Source organism: Homarus americanus, unplaced genomic scaffold (assembly GCF_018991925.1).
Source record: "Homarus americanus isolate GMGI-L3 unplaced genomic scaffold, GMGI_Hamer_2.0 scaffold45498, whole genome shotgun sequence".
NCBI lineage: Eukaryota > Metazoa > Arthropoda > Malacostraca > Decapoda > Nephropidae > Homarus > Homarus americanus.
Window position 1 is genome coordinate 9,288 of NW_024713772.1, and position 21,066 is coordinate 30,353.

Consider the following 21,066-nt stretch of genomic DNA (forward strand, 5'->3'; position numbering starts at 1 on the left):
TGAATTTTTGCCAGGACCTAAATTTGTATAAGCCAGGAAGCTTTTGTAACACAAAAAATAGGTCGTAATTTAGGAAATTTACATAAGCGAATTTTTTTTATCTCGAAAGTTCTTATGAGGTTGGGATATCTGTACAGTAAATAGAGCCATTCTCTAACCAAAATGGGTGATTCAAATGTTTTATTTTTTAATATATCAAATTTCATACTAAATCCGTTAAATAAAAGTGTTGCAGGAAAAGTAATATTTACATCCTGAAGTTTTTTAAACACCTTAAAGCTTTCAGATTAGAAAATATTGCCCAAAGTGGTTCACAAACTCCGATCCTTCCGAGGCAAGGTTCTCTTAATTGCACCATATTGGATCCTACAACCATGGTGCCTGGATCTGCTGAACTGGTGCCCGAATCCGCTACAATTGCAACAAGGATGTCTAGATCAGGTACTACATTCTCAGTTCAAGATATCCTTGGCACTTCACGCTTGGGGTTTCTCAAAAAAAGTTTAAATACTGTAGGTTGTTGGGTAATCCCAATACTGTATAGCTAACCAAGTATTAGCAGGTCATAGACCCCAAACTTCTATTCAATATGAGAAAGCTTGGAATCCTTTTTCAACAATTTATCAAGTTAACAACTCCAGAATCATTATCAGAAACAGTTGTAAAAATTTTTAGAATTTCTGTTCAGAGCTAAAGGCCTTCAAGATCGACAATTGCATCTTATAAATCAGCATTGGTTGACCCTGTGGCTTGGGGTTTTAATATTACTTTGAACCCAAGGATTTATCAAATGCTAAGATCATCCTTTTTCATTCAGAGACCTCCTCGCCCCAAGAGAATCCCACATTGGTCTCTGGAAAAAGTTACTTAACTTCTTATGGGACCTAATTACAATATAAATCTGAACAGGAACGTGATAATAGGCATCTTCGAGATCCACTTTTGAGATCCAAGCATTGGGCGGAAGCAATGTTACCTTGGTATGTTAATTCCTAGCTAACTCGCCAGGCCAACATACAGGCAATTAAAACATCTAATAATTACTTAATAAGTAATATTAGGAGGACACGTCGCTTACCTGAGCGTCACGTTCCGAGCTACATCACAAAAACTGTTTTTAGAAAAAAATGGCTTTTTTAAAAGATTGGGCCCAAAGGTGTAAAAAATAAGGGTTAAGGTTGCTAAAAAGTCACATGACTGCAAAAAACTCTGTGATTGGTTGTGACGTCACTGGTTGGGGTGAACTTCCCAGCGGGAGGCAGCCAACTGTAGTTGTCCAACTTTCTCGGCTGATCGGCTCAGTAAATAAATATTATTAGATAAATAATTGTGCTTCATTGTACAACACAGTAATACTATTTTGAATATAAAAATATTACTGAGTACATTAACTAATTCAATGGATATTAGCTGCCCATATAAATTTCATAGTATAAACATCCCAAACAATATTTATATTATTTTGGTTTTGGTCATCTGGGAACCTTAAGATTCTAACTATGGGATTAAGTACTTTAAACAATATGGCACATTAACTCTACAGAATTTCTGTCACAAAACATTTTTCGATCGCATAAAAAAATACAGATCATAGGTTAGGTTAGGGTATGATCAATAAGGAGGAGTAGTAACTCAAAACTAGTGATTTCCAATAGAAGAGGTCAAAATCGTTCAGAAAAACATAGTCTGCATGTCTAAGTACAGGGATGACCAAAACTTAAAACTTACCCAATATAGCCTATCTTGAATCTAAACATCAAAACACTTACGGTAGTTATAGCAAAATTTTAACCATTAATTAATATAAATGATAATATATCCCAGTGGTTCATTAGTAAATCATCAAAACAATAACAGCAGTATGTTGTCATGTTTAGCTAGCATCAGGCATTATCAAAATTAAGTCTAGACAACGTCATCACTTCTAAATTTATTCTTATCTCTATCTAGTACTGATCTACTCTGAAAATGCACTGAAAAAAAATAAATTGAGAGAAAGTCTACCAGGTAAGAATACATGACAGCTGAGCTGGTGTGAACATGGGAGTTTTTTTTTATTATCCAAAAAAACATAGGAATGAAGGAAACTGCAGCAGGCCATACTGGCAGTTCCATTTACACCCAACCCCTATCGCTCATATATCCATCCGACCTATGTTTGAAAAGTTGCTCTTCGCGGCACATTTCTTCACTTACGAAATGTCCATGACTTGACCAGAAAAAAAAACCACCCTTAAAACTTACCTGAACGTGGCATTTGGGGTCTGAAGAGGCCATCCTTTCTACTACCTACGACTGCAGCCCAGTGGTGTTTGAAACTAGTGACGTCATTGCAAATGGAGGTCCTGTTTCTAGAGAAATAAAGTTATCTCGACTATTAAAGCAGACTCTAAACTTTTATTACAAATTATATACAGTGGGGTATGCTATAACGAACGGATCCTACTACGAATATTCCTATAACGAACGGTTTTACTTATAAAATTGAGAATGCTATAACGAACGCAACTCCTACAACGAACGCGGATGAATACGGGACTATTTCGCCTGGCGCATGAATATTGTTGTACCGCGACCCACAACAAGAGCGTCAGGCGCCATCTTTGTCTCATTGTGTAGCCAGTGCACCACTGTTATTGTTGAAATTTCGTCTTTTGATGTGGAAATTCGCGTTATTTGTATAACTATTTTGTTATACAAGTATACAATTGTAACAATGAGTCGTCCAAAGCGAGTGAGAAAGCTAATAACCCTTGAAACTAAGAAAGAAATGATAAAGAAACGTGAGAATGGAAGAAGCATTGCGAAACTTAGTGATGAATATGGGATGGCTAAATCGACTATATGTACGATTTTGAAGAATAAAGAGGAGTTAAAACTGTGCAAGTGGCTAAGGGAATCTTTAGACTTAGCAAAGCAAGGTGTAATGTGATTGAAGAGATGGAAAATTTACTCTTAGTGTGGATAAAGGAGAAAGAAATGGCAGGTGGTAACATTAGTGAAGCTATAATTTGTGAGAAGGCTAAACAATTGTTTGAGGACCTTAAAGCCAAGACTCCCAGTGGAAGTGATAGTGATGTGCCAGTGTTTAGGTGTACCTGCATGCTGAATAACACTAAGGTAAGATAAAGTACCGTATTTTTTACATTTTCCACAGAATTTTTTCAGTGTTAAGTGGTTGTATTTGGGGGCCTGGAACGGATTAATCCTATAACGAACGAATGCTATAACGAACGAGGTTCTGGAACCAATTACGTTCGTTATAGCATACTCCACTGTACTGTATACAGTACCGTATCACTCTACGAACATGGCAGAGTGTATCTTTTGTGTTTGCCCAGAACCGTCAACTCGTCCATTGTCTCATGTATAGTGAAATGGATGACAAATATTTCATCGTCCAGCAGAGAGAGATTTAATGAAAAGCTGCAATCAGCCATCATCTCAATATGATAAAAACAAATTACTATCTTTCCAAACAGAAAACAGGTTTAGCAAAGAGTTTTAGTTGTGAACTTTATGGATATTCAATAGTGAAACATATACATACTGTACATAAATCACATGACTAATATGTTCATGCCTTTATACCGACTATCTACATTGGTGGTCGATTCAACATTCATAAACAGTCTTTAAATTATTTTCATCAAATTTAAATATAAAGATTACTTCTCAACACTGTGTTTATTTTTACACCTGTTTATGTGGTAATGATCACAAAGAAAAATCTTATACAGGTATTTGAAATACAGTACTGTAAATTAAGCATTTCTGTATGAAACTAGTTAAGACACATCTAATTTTCATTTTAAAATTCCACTCTTGAGAATGGTCTAAACACTCTTAAATTCATAAATATCACTTATAAACTGAAGTTTATGCTTCAGATTGAAATTACTTACATTCAATAGGACAACCAATATACAGTAACCATGAGTCTGCAAAAACACTACAAGTAGGAAGAGATCTTATTATACAGCATGTAAAACATCTGTATGTAAAGAGCTTTGAGTACAAACACACAAGTAGCAACTTGGTACTGTATTTTATTATTGGATCTAGGTCATCTTTTAATTAATATCTGTTTTACTCAATACTTCTGGTCATAACTATTCTTTGTTTTAAAACAGTTTTGAGACATAAGGATTGATCCTGAAATATCAGTTTAAAATGAGCATGGATCAAGAGACTTACTTGCATTGACAAGTTTCTGGGTTTGACCCCAAGGTTTCAGGAACCCTCTACTTACATACCAGGGTTATGCTCCATGAGTCCAATAAGCCTAGAAAACTAAAGATAGGGTCTCTCTTACTCAAACTGCATCATTCCTTATAAATATGGGATTACACTGAAGATTCAGTTGCTTGAAGGCAAGAGCTTTGAGTCTACACAGCCTTACCATTAAACAAGCACCCTGCAACTCAAGCTTCAGGCTCAATCAACATTTAGATTCCAGCTCATCATCATGTTTTAGGGAGGGAGGGAGGGATCTGAGTTGCCTGATTCACATTTGTTATAAAATGCAATCTTTGGGTCAAAATACAAATCCACATGAAAGATGCTTGAACAGCTGAGGAACGACAAGGGAACTGAAGGACTACTAATTCCGAGCCCTGTTTTAATGTCTGTTTGGGTCATGGGGTGTGTGCACAATGGCATAGCAGCCTTGACTGACAGCTCTCACCTTCTGATAACTGTTTCTTCAGAGCTACTCCCTATTTATAGGGACTACATATGAACTGGGAGAGATTTCATCTCTAGTCTTGTGTTTTATTATAATTCTGGAGTACAGGTCAGGCACAAAAGTGAAGGGTTTCTGGGGTAAAACCCATGAGCTTATTTCATTTAAGTACTGTACACGAGTTATCCAATCCACAGATTTTGGGTGTCTCTTCATGTCACATGAGAATCATAAGTAAATTAAATCCAGTATGATTTATTATATTCAAGACTAAACAACAGACATCAGAAGCCATGATCTGCATAGTGAGAATATTAATTCCCCACATACAGTAAGCCCATAAAATAACTATCAACATGAAAAATCTGTTCAAACCTACAAGTACTGTACATTATTTATTGTGCCTGAAATTCACCTGAAATAAACTTTTTATATGACAGTAATATCTATTGTTTTGCTAAATAATCAGGTGCACATATCTTTCTAAACTCCAACACTGTCTTGGTCCTGCAGCTCTTGTATTAAAATGAGCTTAAGAAACTCTTATAAAATCTTCCTTTGCTGGAAGCACTGGTGAAGGAGAGTAGAAAATCAATTTTCAAAATTACATTTTTAGTCTTTGGAAGATCTGATGTGTGTATCTAAATAGGTTACATAATTCCTGCCAAGGTATACAGCTCCAGCTGCACTGGCGGCACCTATCATTGTGCGGAGGACTTGATTTTCTGGTGCAACAGTGCGACCCAGGGCCCACAGCAGCATTGATCCAAGATTAAACATCACAGTCCCAAAAGCACTGTTAAAAAAAAAAATTAAATAAAAAATCTTATTATATAAGTGAATTACAGCCTGTATATACAGCATTAACATATGTTCAGTTATAAATGTTTATAAATAAGAGGAAGCCATGTTATTGGCCAAAACAAGAAACAGAGCAATTAAATTTTAAACTACAGTGTACCTGTAGTTGCTAAACAAGACATAAAACTGTTGGACTAAGTTAAAATACAGTAAGGCCTACATAATGCCACTGCTGGAAGATGAAACTCAAGACAGGCAGACGGTTGACTTTTAATTACAAAGTTAATCCACAAAACTCAGTCATACCTTGCATTTAAATGCATTTTTACTGATAATTTATGCTTTCCATTAAATCCAGGTATAAATAGATCTATTCCAATTAAACGTCAGTAACTTAAGAGTATAACTGTGTCCATGTGTAAATAGTGTTAGCAGTGGCAGTATCACAACCAATGAGGTGTATCCGAGGTGTGTTATTGCATAATGTTCGACTATCTGCTGCTACTATTGGGAAAAGTTGATCTAGCAATCAACCCTACCCTTATTCTTAGGAAGTATGGTAGCCCAATCCCACCTTCTCACAGTGTGCACTGTTAGCACACTTTGTGTCTGTGCAAGTGAAACCAACAGGGAGAGGGCTGATTAATATCCTTTGAATTTATAGAGGCCTTAATAAATCTTCATTGCCAAGTTATTAGAATTACTGTTGTGTATCTGAACCTGGTCACCCAGGTAGAGATAGGGAGTTCACGGATCAATATGGCTTGTTTTTTGAGACTTTACAAAACAATACCCGACTGAATCTTGACTTACCAGAATAAGAGCTTTTCCTTGGGGTTAGCTTGTGCAAGATGTTTACTGGAGTACAAGTACAGTCCTGTCCCAGAGATGGTGTTCACCAAGCAGGCATTCGTCAATGAGATGTAACGAGGTATTACCCTAAGAAACAAACATCTAGCAATATAATAAATTCTTAATTGCAATAAAATTTAAATTACATAAAAGATAAAAAAAAATTTAGACAGCCAGGCAAACAAGTTCAGTATTCAAAATTTCTAATACACTACAACAGAATCCAAATTTTTTACTTCATGGTCTTACAAATTACCTATTGATCTTCAAATCTAATTTCCTGGCCTGTTTTAGAACATGGAAGGTAATTCAAGTATAATGCACTCACTAAGCCATTGTTCTAGACCTCCTTTCATAGAAGTACAGTACTTTAAACAAATCAGTCAAAAAACCTAGACACAATACTAAGTCTTCTTCCATATTATCAACCACTATCTGTTGGATCTGTCACCCTGGAAAGCAGGATGAGAAAATCATATGGAACATTTATTTGTCTAACACAAGTGATTTATGAAATTTACTTGCCTGGATATTTTTTCTTTTATTTGCCTTAGCAAATTTTGGAGGATATTTGCTTGCCAGGTTCTTTTATGGGAAAAGTTAAATAAGCAATTTAAATACCCTTTACACTTATCCAATCAACATTCCTTGTTACTTATTCATGTTGATGTTTTTGCTTCAAGTTACAGCACAACTCTGCTTACACAACAGGCATTTCGGGTCAAATCATTGCTAGAACAGGCCAACAACACTAGAAGAGATCAGTTATGACATCACTGAGGCTATAGCATGCACCTGGGCTTTCTTGTCAGGTCAGGGATCAACTCAGCTGTGATGTTACAATATGGCAGCTAGTCAAGCACACAACCCCCTTCCCATCACCTCGCTGATTGATAGACCTCACTGGTCAAACATATACCGGGAGGTGGTGTCATGAAGCACTTGACAAATTTCCATCTGGGTATTTTCCTCTCAAAATGTTTGCTTGTCTACCAGGCACACAGTCATGAAAAATCACTTGTCCAACCCCTAGTCCAGACATATTCAGGCTGCCAGTGTAACATTCTCAGAGGTTCCTCTACACTCAAGAGGGCACCTTGTATAGACAGTAATGTGCATCAACAAAAGTATAGATTATTTTGTCAACACCAGAAAAAATAATAGAATTGAACCAAAATTTGGGGAGACTAATATCATGATCCTGAACACGAAAATGAAAGTGAGAATGTACAGAACCTGACCTAACCCTTACCTAACCTCACCAAACTTCCATTTTTGTGTTCAGAGGTGCCTTCATCAACATCCACCAGTAGACTTGGGATTGCCGAGGACCTGAAGGTACCTGTCACCAGGCACACCCCAGCACGATGAATAGAGTTCAGTGTGTTGAGCCTAGCTTCAGTGGTTGAGGAGTACACCTCACACCCATAATCCAGTTTGGGTCTAGGTAGCAAGTGGAAAAGGTGTAGCAGAATTCCTCGATCAGCACCCCCACAACGTGTGCCCCAAGACTCTCAATAACTTGAAAGCACGCTGCCAAGACTCTTAGAGGTATTGATATGTGACTGCCATGTAAGCCGGTTGTCTAAGATAATGCCCAGGAAACAGGTCTCTGACACACTGCTCACAGTGATCATAGAGCTGTAGATTAGGATCTGGGTTAAAACTTCGGAGGTGGAAGAAAAGCATGGCAATGGTCTTCAAGGGAAAAAATCTGAAACCATGCTCTGTGGTTCAACAAAAATCCCTTGTCATGTGCAAGTTGCATGCACCATAGAGTAGTTGAATTGTGGAAATTGACTTATCATTTACATTATACTGAGCTACTAATGTGATCTAGACCAATGGCATTGTGTGATGAGGTGCATGCTTATTAATCAATTTGCAACAAAGTACATACTGTACTTAAACATTTCTCTCACATAGTAGAATTCATTTCAAGATGTGAGAGTTATTCCTATCACAATTGCTTTGAATAAAGAGACAAGTAAGGTACAGCCTCCACATGTTCTGGCAAATGAAAACAAAGCATCATTGAACTATCTGATTTTTAACTGGAATGGATTTAAGTTTGGCAATGTTCAGAGGTGCAAACCTGCTAAAAACAAAGTTCAGAGCTGGTTTCTTTTTCATCACAGAATTGCGGAGAGCATATTGAAGCAAATTATTGCAAATTTCAAAGCACAAAAGCCTACCACATAAATAAATGGCAAATTAACAGATGTCATGAAAAAATAAGTAATATCAACCTGTAAAACAAAATAAGTGTTCATTTATTTAAATAAGTGCTTACTTTTGATTACAAAGGGCCTCTGAAGGTAATGTAGAAGCAGTGAAGGTAGGTAGTGTGGGGGCAGTGAGGGGCAGTTCTTTTAACACAATTATACAGTATTTCTTCCACTACAGTCACACAAGGCTTACATAAATTAAACACAGTATTATTTCCCCCTAGTACATTTCATTAAAAAGCCTGGTGATTATTTGTCTGGTCACAGACTTTTACTTACTACCACTATTTGTCCTGCATTCATTCTGATAGGTCGAGGTTCATAATGTTGATATCATTACACTTCCTAGATAATTGAATTCAGTCACTAACAAACATGGCAGCTGTGGATGCAGATGTCTGACATGTCGGAGATGCATTTTAAATCCTCTGTGCAGGTCTACAGCCACATTGAGGTTATCTATGGGAAACAAACATTCCCTCCAACAACAAAAATTAAAAACTCTTCATACATTTTCTTAATTACTCTTTTCATTACAAAACCATGAGATATTAAAATATACAGCTATAACCCCATTTTGGTAATAAGAAATTTGTATTCATTTTAGACATGTATGGTAGTGTACAGCTACATCAGCCTTATGTAAAGTAACACACTAATATTCCCTGTACAGTATTCATAAAAAAGGAAAGTAATAAGTTAATAACCAACAACATTAATTGCTACAAGGGGTTATACAAAAAGAAGAAAGTTGTCCAACAGTCTTTGGACCAAATTCGTAAATATCCATCGCGAGATGAAGAAGCTGGCAATCCTGTTGCTTCATCTCAATAACCACATCATGATAATATTTTAGACGTCTAACTCAAAAGAAGGGGCGAATTTAGGACAATTTTCCAGAAAAAAATAATTTCTTACCTCTAGAATATTCCCAAAAAGGTGGAGGAATTTCATCTTTCAAACATTCAGTTTTCCTTTGTTTTTGTAAAGAGCAGATAAGGTCCATGCCGCTTGGATGAGAATACCATGTTCACTCTCCTCCTTCTGTTGACATTAAATATTATAACAAAATAACACCCTAACCATCTTACCTTACCTGACCTAAACTAACCTAGACTATTGCACTTCCATCCTAGGATATACTGTGTAAGTAAGTAATGTCAGGTTAGGTAGGTTTGGTTGGTTTCATCTTATCCACAATAAATCATCTCCATCGCTGCAGAAACTCCTACACTGTTTAGGTATGAAACGTTACTAAGGCAAATTTGCCGAACTGATACTGTACTGTAATAACAAAATTGCAGTAAATCCTTGTTATTTTGGGGTATATTTTTCATATAAGGTATTGCCAGTTTTCTGTGTTTATCTAAATAGGTCCCACCTCGATAGAGAACCATGTTCAGGACAAAAACACCAGAAAAACGAAAGTAGGAAAGTTGCACTTCCTCCACCTTTATTTATACCTGTATATATATATATATATATATATATATATATATATATATATATATATATATATATATATATATATATATATATATATATATATATATATTGATAAAATCACACGGGAAAATGGAAACAACGGAGTTGAGTCTGGATTTACACGGTTTTCGCTTACGCGTTTTGTCATTTACGCGGTAAATGTGTGTGTGCATACCATCATAAAATTAAGATATTTTTACTACAACGTAGGTATTGTGTCAGAAAAAGTGGAGTTTGGGGGTGGGCCCAGTCTCTATTTCAATTAATCCCATATGTTCTGTTATTTCATTTACGCGGTACAACGCGGGTTCAATTGACCGCGTAAATGTATATATATATATATATATATATATATATATATATATATATATATATATATATATATATATATATATATATATATATATATATATATATATATATATATATATATATATATATATACATCTGCTCCCCGAATTACGACAGGGTTAGGGACCCAAATCCAGGTCGCAAGTCGAAATGGTCGTAAGTCGAAAATGCTTAAATAATACATAGAAAATCTAAAATGGGTGTCTCTTTTTCTTCTCAGCACCACAAAACTCACTTTTAAGCTTGCCAGCCATTTTAAAGTGAATTACAAACGAACATTTTGTCAGTACACAGCGCAATCACTGACGTTGGGTCTCGAAAATACGTAATTTGACAAAAATTTTGGTACGACTGAGGCGGTCATATGTCCGGGTGGTCGTAAGCCAAGTAGGTCCTAAGTCGGGGAGTAGCTGTATAGTATAAATTATAAAAAAGAAACATTTCCCCAAAAGAGAACACTCTCACTTGCAATTAACAAAAAAAAATTATGGTGAAAAAGCACTATGCTCTTGCTAGAATCGTTAGCAGCAATAATCTATACGTCAGCTGAGCCAACTTTTGCCAAAACTTGGGTCGGGTTTTCAAATTTTGGCTTTTTTTTTACTATTTAAAAAGGGAAAACCGAGTCAACTTTGGTCATATATATAGCATATCACTCGTTTTTGCTCCCACCACCCAAAAACCTCAATTTCTCACGGGTTCCCCAAGATTGTTATATGATGGTCAGAATCGTTCAAAACATCAAATCGGGAAAACGTAAAGTTTCATGTCCAAAACCACAATGGGCAGTGTACAAATTTACCATTTTACCAGGAACACAAATAAATTACAATGCATCCATGTCTAGACTGTTAAATTAAGTAATCAAGATGAAAACTATTACGCCCAAAACATTCTACACAGGAAGCTGCCATGTCCATTTATAGTCTGAATTCACAGCCAGCACGTCGGCCTCCTTAACTCCAATAACACATATTAATGACCTAAATACAAAGTAGCTGTAGCTATTCATTACGAACACTATTAATCTCACAACAAATAATGTTTACCAAAATTGTAAATTTGGTAACTTACAAGAAACTGAAGTTTTCAAACAATTCTGGGTTAAACATTTGTACACTCAATATGCCATATGCAGCACAGCCTTTCAAAGGTGTATAATAAAATAATACGTTGTCTCTTGTTACAGGCTTTAAACCAGCCTTTACAAGGCCAGAATTAACTTTATCTACAAAAGTCGCCATAACTATGCCTTCTGCTACTATCGGTGAGTGAGGAACGAGAACGATCCCCGACTCCGGAAGAGTTCTGCATCGGGATCCGGATTTAAGTATCCACCAAGGAGAGTTACACGTTGGGAGGAAAATCCTGTATATGTTTCCATAATAAATCTAAATAAATTAAAAGATGTAGATAACGGGTACCACCAGAATGAATTGTCTGTATTGGTTTAATTTTTTCTACTCACTAATATGAGTAATATCATGATATTAAACACAAAACTGGAAACGACAATGCATAGAACCTAATAGAACCTGACCTTACATACCCATAGGTTGGGTATGTTAGGTCAGGTTCTATGCATTATCGTGTTAATTTGTGTTAAACAACTTAGATTAATATTGAGGTTGATATACATCAGCAATAGCAAGGAGGAATTCGTGGAAGCGTTCACCATCATTTATAGGAAACGTCTCTTGAAGAGGGATTCAGCGAGGTAAACAACAAAAATAGCGATAGAGTAAATAGAGTAAATAAAATAAAATACTTAAAATCATAACAGAAAGTTATCGTTTCATATGCTGATAACCACAAGGAAAAGGAAAACACGACGTTCCCAAGCGCTTTCGTGTAATTCACATCTTCAGGGGTGAGTACAGACTAAGGAGAAGTACTATCGTGCACAAAAGTCATGTCCACTACCCAGGCACAGTGAGGGTTCGAATTGCCTTGAGTCTGAAGTTTGGAACAGCTAGGGGAAATGCTATGGTCGGCCAACAGATGTAGCCCACTGTAGTGTGTTGGGGAGGGGGGATAGAGGAGGTGGGGGATTGATGAGAGGCAGGTTTATTTATTATTTATTCCACCATAATTTCAAGCTGCCTTTTTAACTACGCTTTGTTTTGCAGTTGTTTCTTTATGGTTACGAATTCATGAAACAGGTGCAGTGCCCTGAGTGCTTATTGCTGCTCAGGTCACAATGATACTTTAAAGAATGGAATATATTAAGGATAAAAGTGAAATATGCAAGGATCAGGGTGAAGGGCCTTGGTCAGCTAGTTTTACTCAGCGACCAAGTCATAATTTTGTTGTTATGCCGACAAAGAGATTATGGTAATATTTATTTAGATTCCACCCATCCTTTGCTTAATAAATATTTGTGATAATATGCAATATTATAGAATTGTATACTTATGTTAAAAAGAGTGGAGTGAAAAAGTTATCAGTATTGTAAAATAGTATTCAGACTTAATCTAGTTCCAATTCTTCCAAGTTCCAGTGTTTAAACACCCCACCACAATATGCAAGCTTCATATATTTTGGAGTGTGCTCAGTTACCGTCAATATTGTGTGCTGAACATCATGAGCATTTCAATGATGGTAGCAATTGTAACTATATAATTATATTGTGTTATAAGACAACATATTCCACGACGTGTCATACAGATCATTGTATACCACACAATACATAATTTGTGGCTGTTAAGTTACTTTGTTATGAATTTTCCTGCGATATAGTTTAAGACATCATTAAGGACATGGATTTAAGATAACACTGAAGGCGAGTTAATATATATTAATTGTATTTACAAACAATACTAAAATCCAAACTATACACCAATTCACACATCTTAGTATTTGGTCCAGCCACCCATTGCATTCAGGACTTCATCAAGGCGTTTAGGGATGGAGTCAACCAGCTTCAGGCACACCCCTGGTCGTCGACGTATACTCTCCCACACGTCGTAAGCTTTGGCCTCTATTGCTGCACAGGTTCGCTGCTCCCCAATATCCCAATCACGTTTCATCATGACCCAAATATGTTCAATCGGATTAATATCACATCCTAGTGTTGGCCAGTCGATGACCTCAATTTCAGGGTGATCCTGGAGGTAGTCCTTCACTTTGTTGCTGGTATGAATGGGACTGTTGTCATGAACCAGCCTGATAGTGTGGGGGGCTGGAACTGCCATAGGAATTAGCACTTGCTCCAGGATGTCTACATACTGCTCACCAGTGAAACGGCCATTGATCTTGACCAGTTCACCTGGCCCATGTGCCCACATCCACCCACAGAATGACACTGACACCCTACCACTCACTGTGTGATGTTGAATGTGTTTCTCATGGTAGTGGGTGTTAGGGGGCCGCCAGCACTGCCTTGCTTCGGCTCCTACTGACCTGAACACCGTTTCATCGGTAAATATAATGATTCTCCAGTATTCTTCTCTATGTGGAAGGTGTTCCAATGCAAAGCCGAGTCGACACTCCTTGTGAGTAGGTGTTAGCCACCCTTTGTGAGCTGGAATATGGCAGTCGATCCCGGCTGCATGAAGTCGGCGTCTCGTTGTCATGTGATGGCAGTTGAGGCCCAGATTTCTTGTATGCTCCACTGATGTTCGCATTGGATATGCCGTTGCAGCTGCCACGATCATGGCGTCCATCCTTGCCGACGTTACTCGTGGCTTCCCGCTTCGAGGTTTCGTCTCCACTGAGCCCTCTTCCTCCCACAGGCGGATCCGCCTCCAAATCGTCTTGGTGCTCCTTTCCACTTCGACAGCATTGTTCGGCACAGTTGCCCCGGCTCTCCACATCCCGATGATTTGGCCTCGCTCAGCAATCACTGTCGACGAATTTGCTCGTCCTGCAGGCATATCTGAAATGGCAGAGTAATATTATGTTGTGGTAACTGATGCAGGCTTTTATATACTAGAGTAAATTAATGGTATTAGTAACACCTAGGTTTAGTATTATTACTCTGACATAACGTTTTGGTAAATCTTTTTGGATCAACTGCCCAAGAAACCCTTTCTATTTCATGTATTCATAGTGAACTGCAAGTGGATCCTCCCTCCCCCCCCCCAAAAAAAAATTTTTTCACCACCACCCCTGCGACTGTAGAGTGAACATTCGCCGATAATCATCATCATCATCAAGATTTAGATTAACCAGACCACTGACACCCATTTGAGTCTCTCCTAGGGCTGGCCAGAGGGATTAGTTAACATATATTTGTGTTTCTATAATTTAGTGTTATATTGTTTGGAGGAGATTACAGTATTTCAGAAAGGTCAAAACTGAACTTAGGGAAAATTTTGGGGTCTCTGCTAAAATATCTTACATTGTAGGGTTAGTGAAGCACATTGTTCGATAACGATTATAAATAGGGCATTCAATGAGAATATGCTGGACTGTTATTTGTGTTCCGCAGTTGGAGCATAAAACCCCAAATAATAATAATAATGATTAATGATAATAATAATAATAATAATAATAATAATAATAATAATAATAATAATAATAATAATAATATTTATAATAATACTAATAGTAATAATAATAATAATAATAATAAAAATAGTAATGGAAGTATTACGCTTATGCTAACCGTGGAAGCCAACTGCTTGTTTGGTTGTGGACTAGTTTAGTGAACGTAAGAGCGGATCGTTGACGAAGCTTCGAAACTCATGACTATCTTTCGTTAATAATTATCAGTTTTATTTTAGCTAATGGTGGATAGAAGTGATTTAAGAAAATTAATGAGATTATAGATGATGGACCAATCGTGTATGGTGGTCTTTCCGCCGGCCAGTCGATTATTTTCATATGAATCAGTAAAGCGAACCAATGAATTAAAGAATCGAAGCACCTCGGGTTCGCCACTCGCCAGTGATCATTAGAGGTACGGCAGATGGTGGTGGCAAAATGTGTGTGTGTGGTCATACAGTATTTGATCGCTATTTCCATGTTTTACGTTTGCTGTTTGTGGATTATCTCGTGTTTGTGGCGTCGTGAGGACTTCCAGGACTCTACGTTGTGGTTATTAGCAGTTGAGTGAAGGTAAGGTGATAACAAGTTGTGTTGTTGTACTGTGGGGTCCAGGGAGGAGGAGGCGGTAGTGTAGCTCTCCGCCGTGTATACAGGAGTTGTGGATGCCGTGGCTCGGATGGAAAATACTGCTATTAAGATGGCTATTAACCTAAGCTAGTATGTGGATAGACAGATAATACTGCTATTAAGATGGCTATTAACCAAAGTTATCATGTGGAAAGACATATAATACCGCTATTAAGATGGCTATTAACCTAAGCTGATATGTACTGTAGATATATGAATAAAATCCGAGAATTAGTATCGGTACAATGTTGTTGCAGTGCGGGGTACTTCTCCACCTGTACTGGAACCTTGATTTTGTATGAATTTATTGAGTAAAAATCATACATACATACATACATACATACATACATACATACATGAGGGTTATCAGCCTGGTTATTTCATGTTAAACACCTTGTTCAGTTGAAGTTTTTGTTAGGGTAAGAGTGGTAGGTATCGTCACCGGTGCCCATATGCTGCTATTGCTGAAGTAAATTATGCAATGGGATCACTAACCAACATTTCCAATATAATTATTTGCCCTTGATAGTGTAAATACCTAGCGCGTCACTTGGATCAATTCAATTTCAATTGTTTATTCCCTGATAGAGGAAGCGGGATCCTAGTGCCGTCACTAGGTACCCCTGTACAATAACACCAGAAGCATCTGGCAAGTGTCACAAGTATATACAGTATAAATATTATAAAGGGGCTTACTAAAACCGAAGGAAGGAAGGATATTCCTTTAACACATAATCAATGTTATTTACATAATATCTGGCCAGTAAAGGGGAGGATCATCGTTTCTCCGTCAGGGGGTCGTGGAGTGGTGGTACAGCAGGCGTCACGGAAGCGTTGTGTGTGGGGACATCTTAGCAGGTAGTTGATAAGGGTGCGGCTGTTGGGTCTTCTGCATAATGCACAAGAGCTTTGCTCAGGGGATGCGGGGATACCAATCTCCCAAGCAAAGTCATACCCAATGATGATACGAGCACCAATCACGTCCCTTTTCCGCGACCCTTTCCCATAGACATACGAGAGGTCACGAAGTTTACGGAGGACTTCGTACCAGGTGGGCGGGGAGTCCAGGGGGATGGCTGCTCCCCGAGCTTCTCTCTGTTTGCGGCGAATTTGGGTCCTAAGCTGTAAAAGTGTTCGAGGAACAACGTAGTTAGGTGTGGCCTTGTTGCAGCCAATCTTGGCAAGGCCATCTGCTGCCTCATTCCCCAAGATACCGACATGTCACAGGACGGCCTGCATCCTCAAGTGTGGATGTTAACCCTCTTATTCGGAGGATGAGGGCCTTATTTTCCCCTGGTCCAAATGCGATCCCGTCGAGAGCAGACCTGGAATCGCAGCAGACAAGCAAGGGGCAGAAACCATGTGCTTCTTCCTCAGCGAGAAGGGCAGCAAGGAGGGCTATTAGTTCCGCCTGAGTGGAGGATGCCCCGTCAGAAACTCTGAGAGACAGTTTTATTGGCTCAGGGACATCAGGACGGGAGATGTAGACACCAGCCCCCGCCCGACCTGTAGCGGGGTCAACAGACCCATCAGTGTAGAGGACGACCCTACCTGGGGACCAGTGTAGGCGATCCTGGAGAGGTGGTATTTGCAACGAACAACAGGGTTCACGTGGGATTTTGGAGCGGTCCACCGAAGGCAATCACTTCAGGTTGAAAATCCAGCCGGGGAGAAGGAGACGAACCAACAGCAGGGGTTCACTTGGATCTTGGGTTGTATATCGTAACGTGCGTATTTCTCTCCCACAAGTCCAGGGTTCGAATCGCCTCTGGTTTAAATGCATGTCTGACGTAGCACGATTTCCGGTTTTCGCCTGCACCAACATTGGATAAACTAACCACCCATATGGCTTGTGTCCCGATATCAGATGTTCTTATAAATTGTAAAGAAAAATACTTAGCCTTTGGATAGGCCCCTGGTAACTACGCCACTAGCAATCACGCCACTAGCAATCACGCCACTAGCAACTACGTGTGTATTATCATTTTATATTTAGCCTTTCATCCAGAGGTTTGCGACTGAGGAAATTAGTATGGCTGAACATTCATAAATAGTAAATGAGGAACTCTGAGGTAGGTTATTATTGCACGGGGACGAAACCATAATGTGGGGTGAAATGAAACCTAACCCAACCTCACCCCTGTAAATCAAACCAAGTGTGTATGTAGTGATGATGAATTGTCTTATAATAACTGGGGATCATTCAGCAGCATCAATCATCATCATTATTCATCATCTCCATCATTATCATCATCATCATTCATTATTTATCATCATTCATCATCATCGTCGTCATCACATATACGCCATCATTATCGTCATCATTCATCATCATCATCATCATCATCATCATCATCACCATCACCACCACACATTACCACCCCTGAGCCCTCTCCCCCGACCGCCTTGACTACCAGCAGTGTCAGTTGGTGCAAATTAGTGGTTATTTCGGTTCGTTTACGCCATTTTGTAGATTTTCTCATAAAAATGAATATATCGTAATATACCAAATAAAAATCTTTGTTTGGCATATGCAATAAATTCTGATTATCTACATGACATTCCTTGTAATTTATTCAGAATGTATCCATCATGCAGAACCTCTACCTATGGGAATAGTCAACCTGTCGTTTGTATCATGAGTTCTGAGTGGCTGGGCACCACAAACGAGGCGCTGAATCAGGAGTCGAGCTTGGAGCCATATTTCTCTGAACCATCTGTGACTTTTGTTGATCAGCTGAATAAAAAACCTTTCCCATTATTTCCTGCAGAAGCAACTCAGTTTTTCTGTTAGTGAGCATTTACATGTAATATCCGGTCCTTATCATTACAAGAGCGTCGGTTAGATAGAAGTTTCGATCGGGTGGTTCAGTGTCTGGGAGTCGAGCTCTCAGTTGTCACTTTGGAAGGTATCAGCACTTTCTTATGGTGTCAAATTAAGCAAAATTAATATGGCCACGCCAGCCATCCGAGTAAGTGTTATTATTAAGGTTCGCAAGTGACGCTTTATATCATGTGCTTCAACACCACAAGAGCGTATGTTCGTACTGGAGATGGTTCAGTGTGTGGTGGAGATGTGGATGAACTTTAGACCAGGGACAGCCAGACGTGGAGGGAGGGAGCCGGCCAGTAGTGAGACGGTCGAGGCGATTAGTGGATGTGTGACGGAAGTTAACGTTTACAAAATACTCCTAGATTAATACATCCAGTTGTCAAGGATTATAGAATACAGACGCCATCATGTGTGTTGGTGTTGAAAAATTATAAGGTATGTCGCTGTGCATATTTCCCTTACAACTTATTTCTCTCTCCAATCTGCGTCAATTCGATAGCCCATTAATTGTATAGAAATGTTGATGACCGGGACTTAATTATACTGAATGATCTTGACAGCTTCACTGGGGTAGAATTGTGTAGAAGTGAGGGAAAGACTTGTAGTATTGTGTAGGAGTGAGGGAAGGACTTGTAGTATTGTGTAGAAGTGAGGGAAAGACTTGTAGTATTGTGTAGGAGTGAGGGAAGGACTTGTAGTATTGTGTAGGAGTGAGGGAAGGACTTGTAGTATAGTGTAGGAGTGAGGGAAGGACTTGTAGTATAGTGTAGGAGAGAGGGAAGGACTTGTAGTATAGTGTAGGAGTGAGGGAAGGACTTGGTATGTTGTGTAGGAGTGAGGGAAGGACGTGTAGTATAGTGTAGGAGTGAGGGAAGGACTTGTAGTATTGTGTTGGAGTGAGGGAAAGGACTTGGTATGTTGTGTGTGAGTGAAGGAAGGACTTGTGGTGTTAAATGTGTGGGTGAGGACTTGTGAGTATAGTGTGGGAGTGAGGGAAGGACTTAGTGTGTGTGGGAGTGAGGGAAAGGACTTGAGTGTGTGTATGAGTGAGGAAGGACTTTGTAGTATAGTGCTTAGGAGTGAGGGAAGGACGTGTGAGTAATGTGTAGGAGTGGGGGAAGGACTTGTAGTATTGTGTAGGGTGAGGAAGGACTTTGGTTATTAATGTATGAATGAAGGAAGGACTTGTTGTATTGTAGTGGCCAAGGAGTGGGGGGAAGGACTTATAGTGTGTGTAGGGTGAGGAAAAAAGGACATGGTGTGTGTGTATGGGTGGGGAAGGACTTATGATGTTATTGTAGTGGTGAGGGGAGAAGGACTTGTAGCATTATTAGGAGTGAGGAAGGACTTGAATATTGTGTAGGAGTGAGGGAAGGACTTAGCAAGTGTTAGTGTAGGGTGAGGAAGGACTTGTAGTATTGTGTGGGGTGAGGGAAGGACTTGTAGTATTGTGTAGAAGTGAGGGAAGGATTTGTAGTCTTGTGTTGGAGTGAGGGAAGGACTTGGTATGTTGTGTAGGAGTAAGGAATGGACTTGGTATGTTGTGTGGGAATGAGGGAAGGACGTGTAGTATTGTGTTGGAGTGAGGGAAGGACTTGGTATGTTGTGTAGGAGTAAGGAATGGACTTGGTATGTTATGTGGGAGTGAGGGAAGGACGTGTAGTATTGTGTAGGAGTGAGGGAAGGACTTGTAGTATTGTGTATGAGTGAGGGAAGGACTTGTAGTATTGTGTAGGAGTGAGGGAAGGACTTGTAGTATTGTGTAGGAGTGAGGGAAGGACTTGTAGTATTGTGTAGGAATGAGGGAAGGACTTGGTATGTTGTCTAGGAGTAAGGAATGGACTTGGTATGTTGTGTGGGAGTGAGGGATGAACTTGGCATGTTGTGTAGGAGTGAGAGAAGGACTTGTAGTATTATGTAGGAGTTAGGGATGGACTTGGTATGTTGTGTGGGAGTGAGGGAAGGACTTGCAGTATTGTGTAGGAGTGAGGGATGGACTTGGTATGTTGTGTGGGATTGAGGGATGAACTTTAGTATTGTGTAGGAGTGAGAGAATTTCGTAGCAAATGCTCTACCTCATTCACTAGACTGAAAATAATACACAAGTGTTTTATCTTTGGGGAGGGAGTTTTATAAGGCACTGATTATATTTGATTCAGAGGTAATTACACTGCCTCTTCAGTAGGTAGGACTATATTTTATATATGTTACTGTATGTAAACATTGTCTAGTATGTTATATATATTAATTTATAATAAGTATGTAATAAGTAAATCAGCTTAACGTTGTGCATTTGTTAGGTAAAATGGTATGGTAGTTGGCGGCATGGTATCCACATTGTGTGGGTCACGGCAAGTGCAGGGAGGTAGACGAGCCTGGCTGGTGACAATGTGTGGTGCAAGTGTGGTACAATTGGTCTGGACTCAGGATATATTTATATGGAGATAAGTGGTGCATACTTTTGTACTTTTCTAGTGTATGGTGAGGCTGAGGTTCAGGTTTGGGTTAATTTAGGCTGTGGTCATCTGTACTGTACTTAAATTGTTCCTTTGTTTGTGGTCTCTTAACTTTATAATGCTAAGTTATGCATTTCATGATTCATATTCAACATGATACCTATATTTTGAGTTAATCTGAGGGTTATTATTGAGAACCTGGTGGAGATAATATAAGAGTCATTATAGTGTTTACCCTGCTTGTTGTTGTGACCACTC

General features: G+C 38.8%; 1 protein-coding gene across 1 annotated transcript; it reads right to left on the reverse strand.

Annotated features, from left to right (window-relative positions):
* Positions 1-4,923: 4,923 nt before the first annotated feature.
* On the reverse strand, positions 4,924-11,713 carry LOC121874766. The gene is made up of 3 exons (XM_042379059.1): positions 11,476-11,713; positions 6,299-6,424; positions 4,924-5,480 (listed from the first exon to the last, which is right to left on the reverse strand). Exons 1-3 carry the CDS (start codon positions 11,643-11,645, stop codon positions 5,297-5,299), a joined length of 480 nt encoding a protein of 159 aa, XP_042234993.1. The 5' UTR covers positions 11,646-11,713; the 3' UTR covers positions 4,924-5,296.
* Between the last annotated feature and the right edge of the window lie 9,353 nt (positions 11,714-21,066).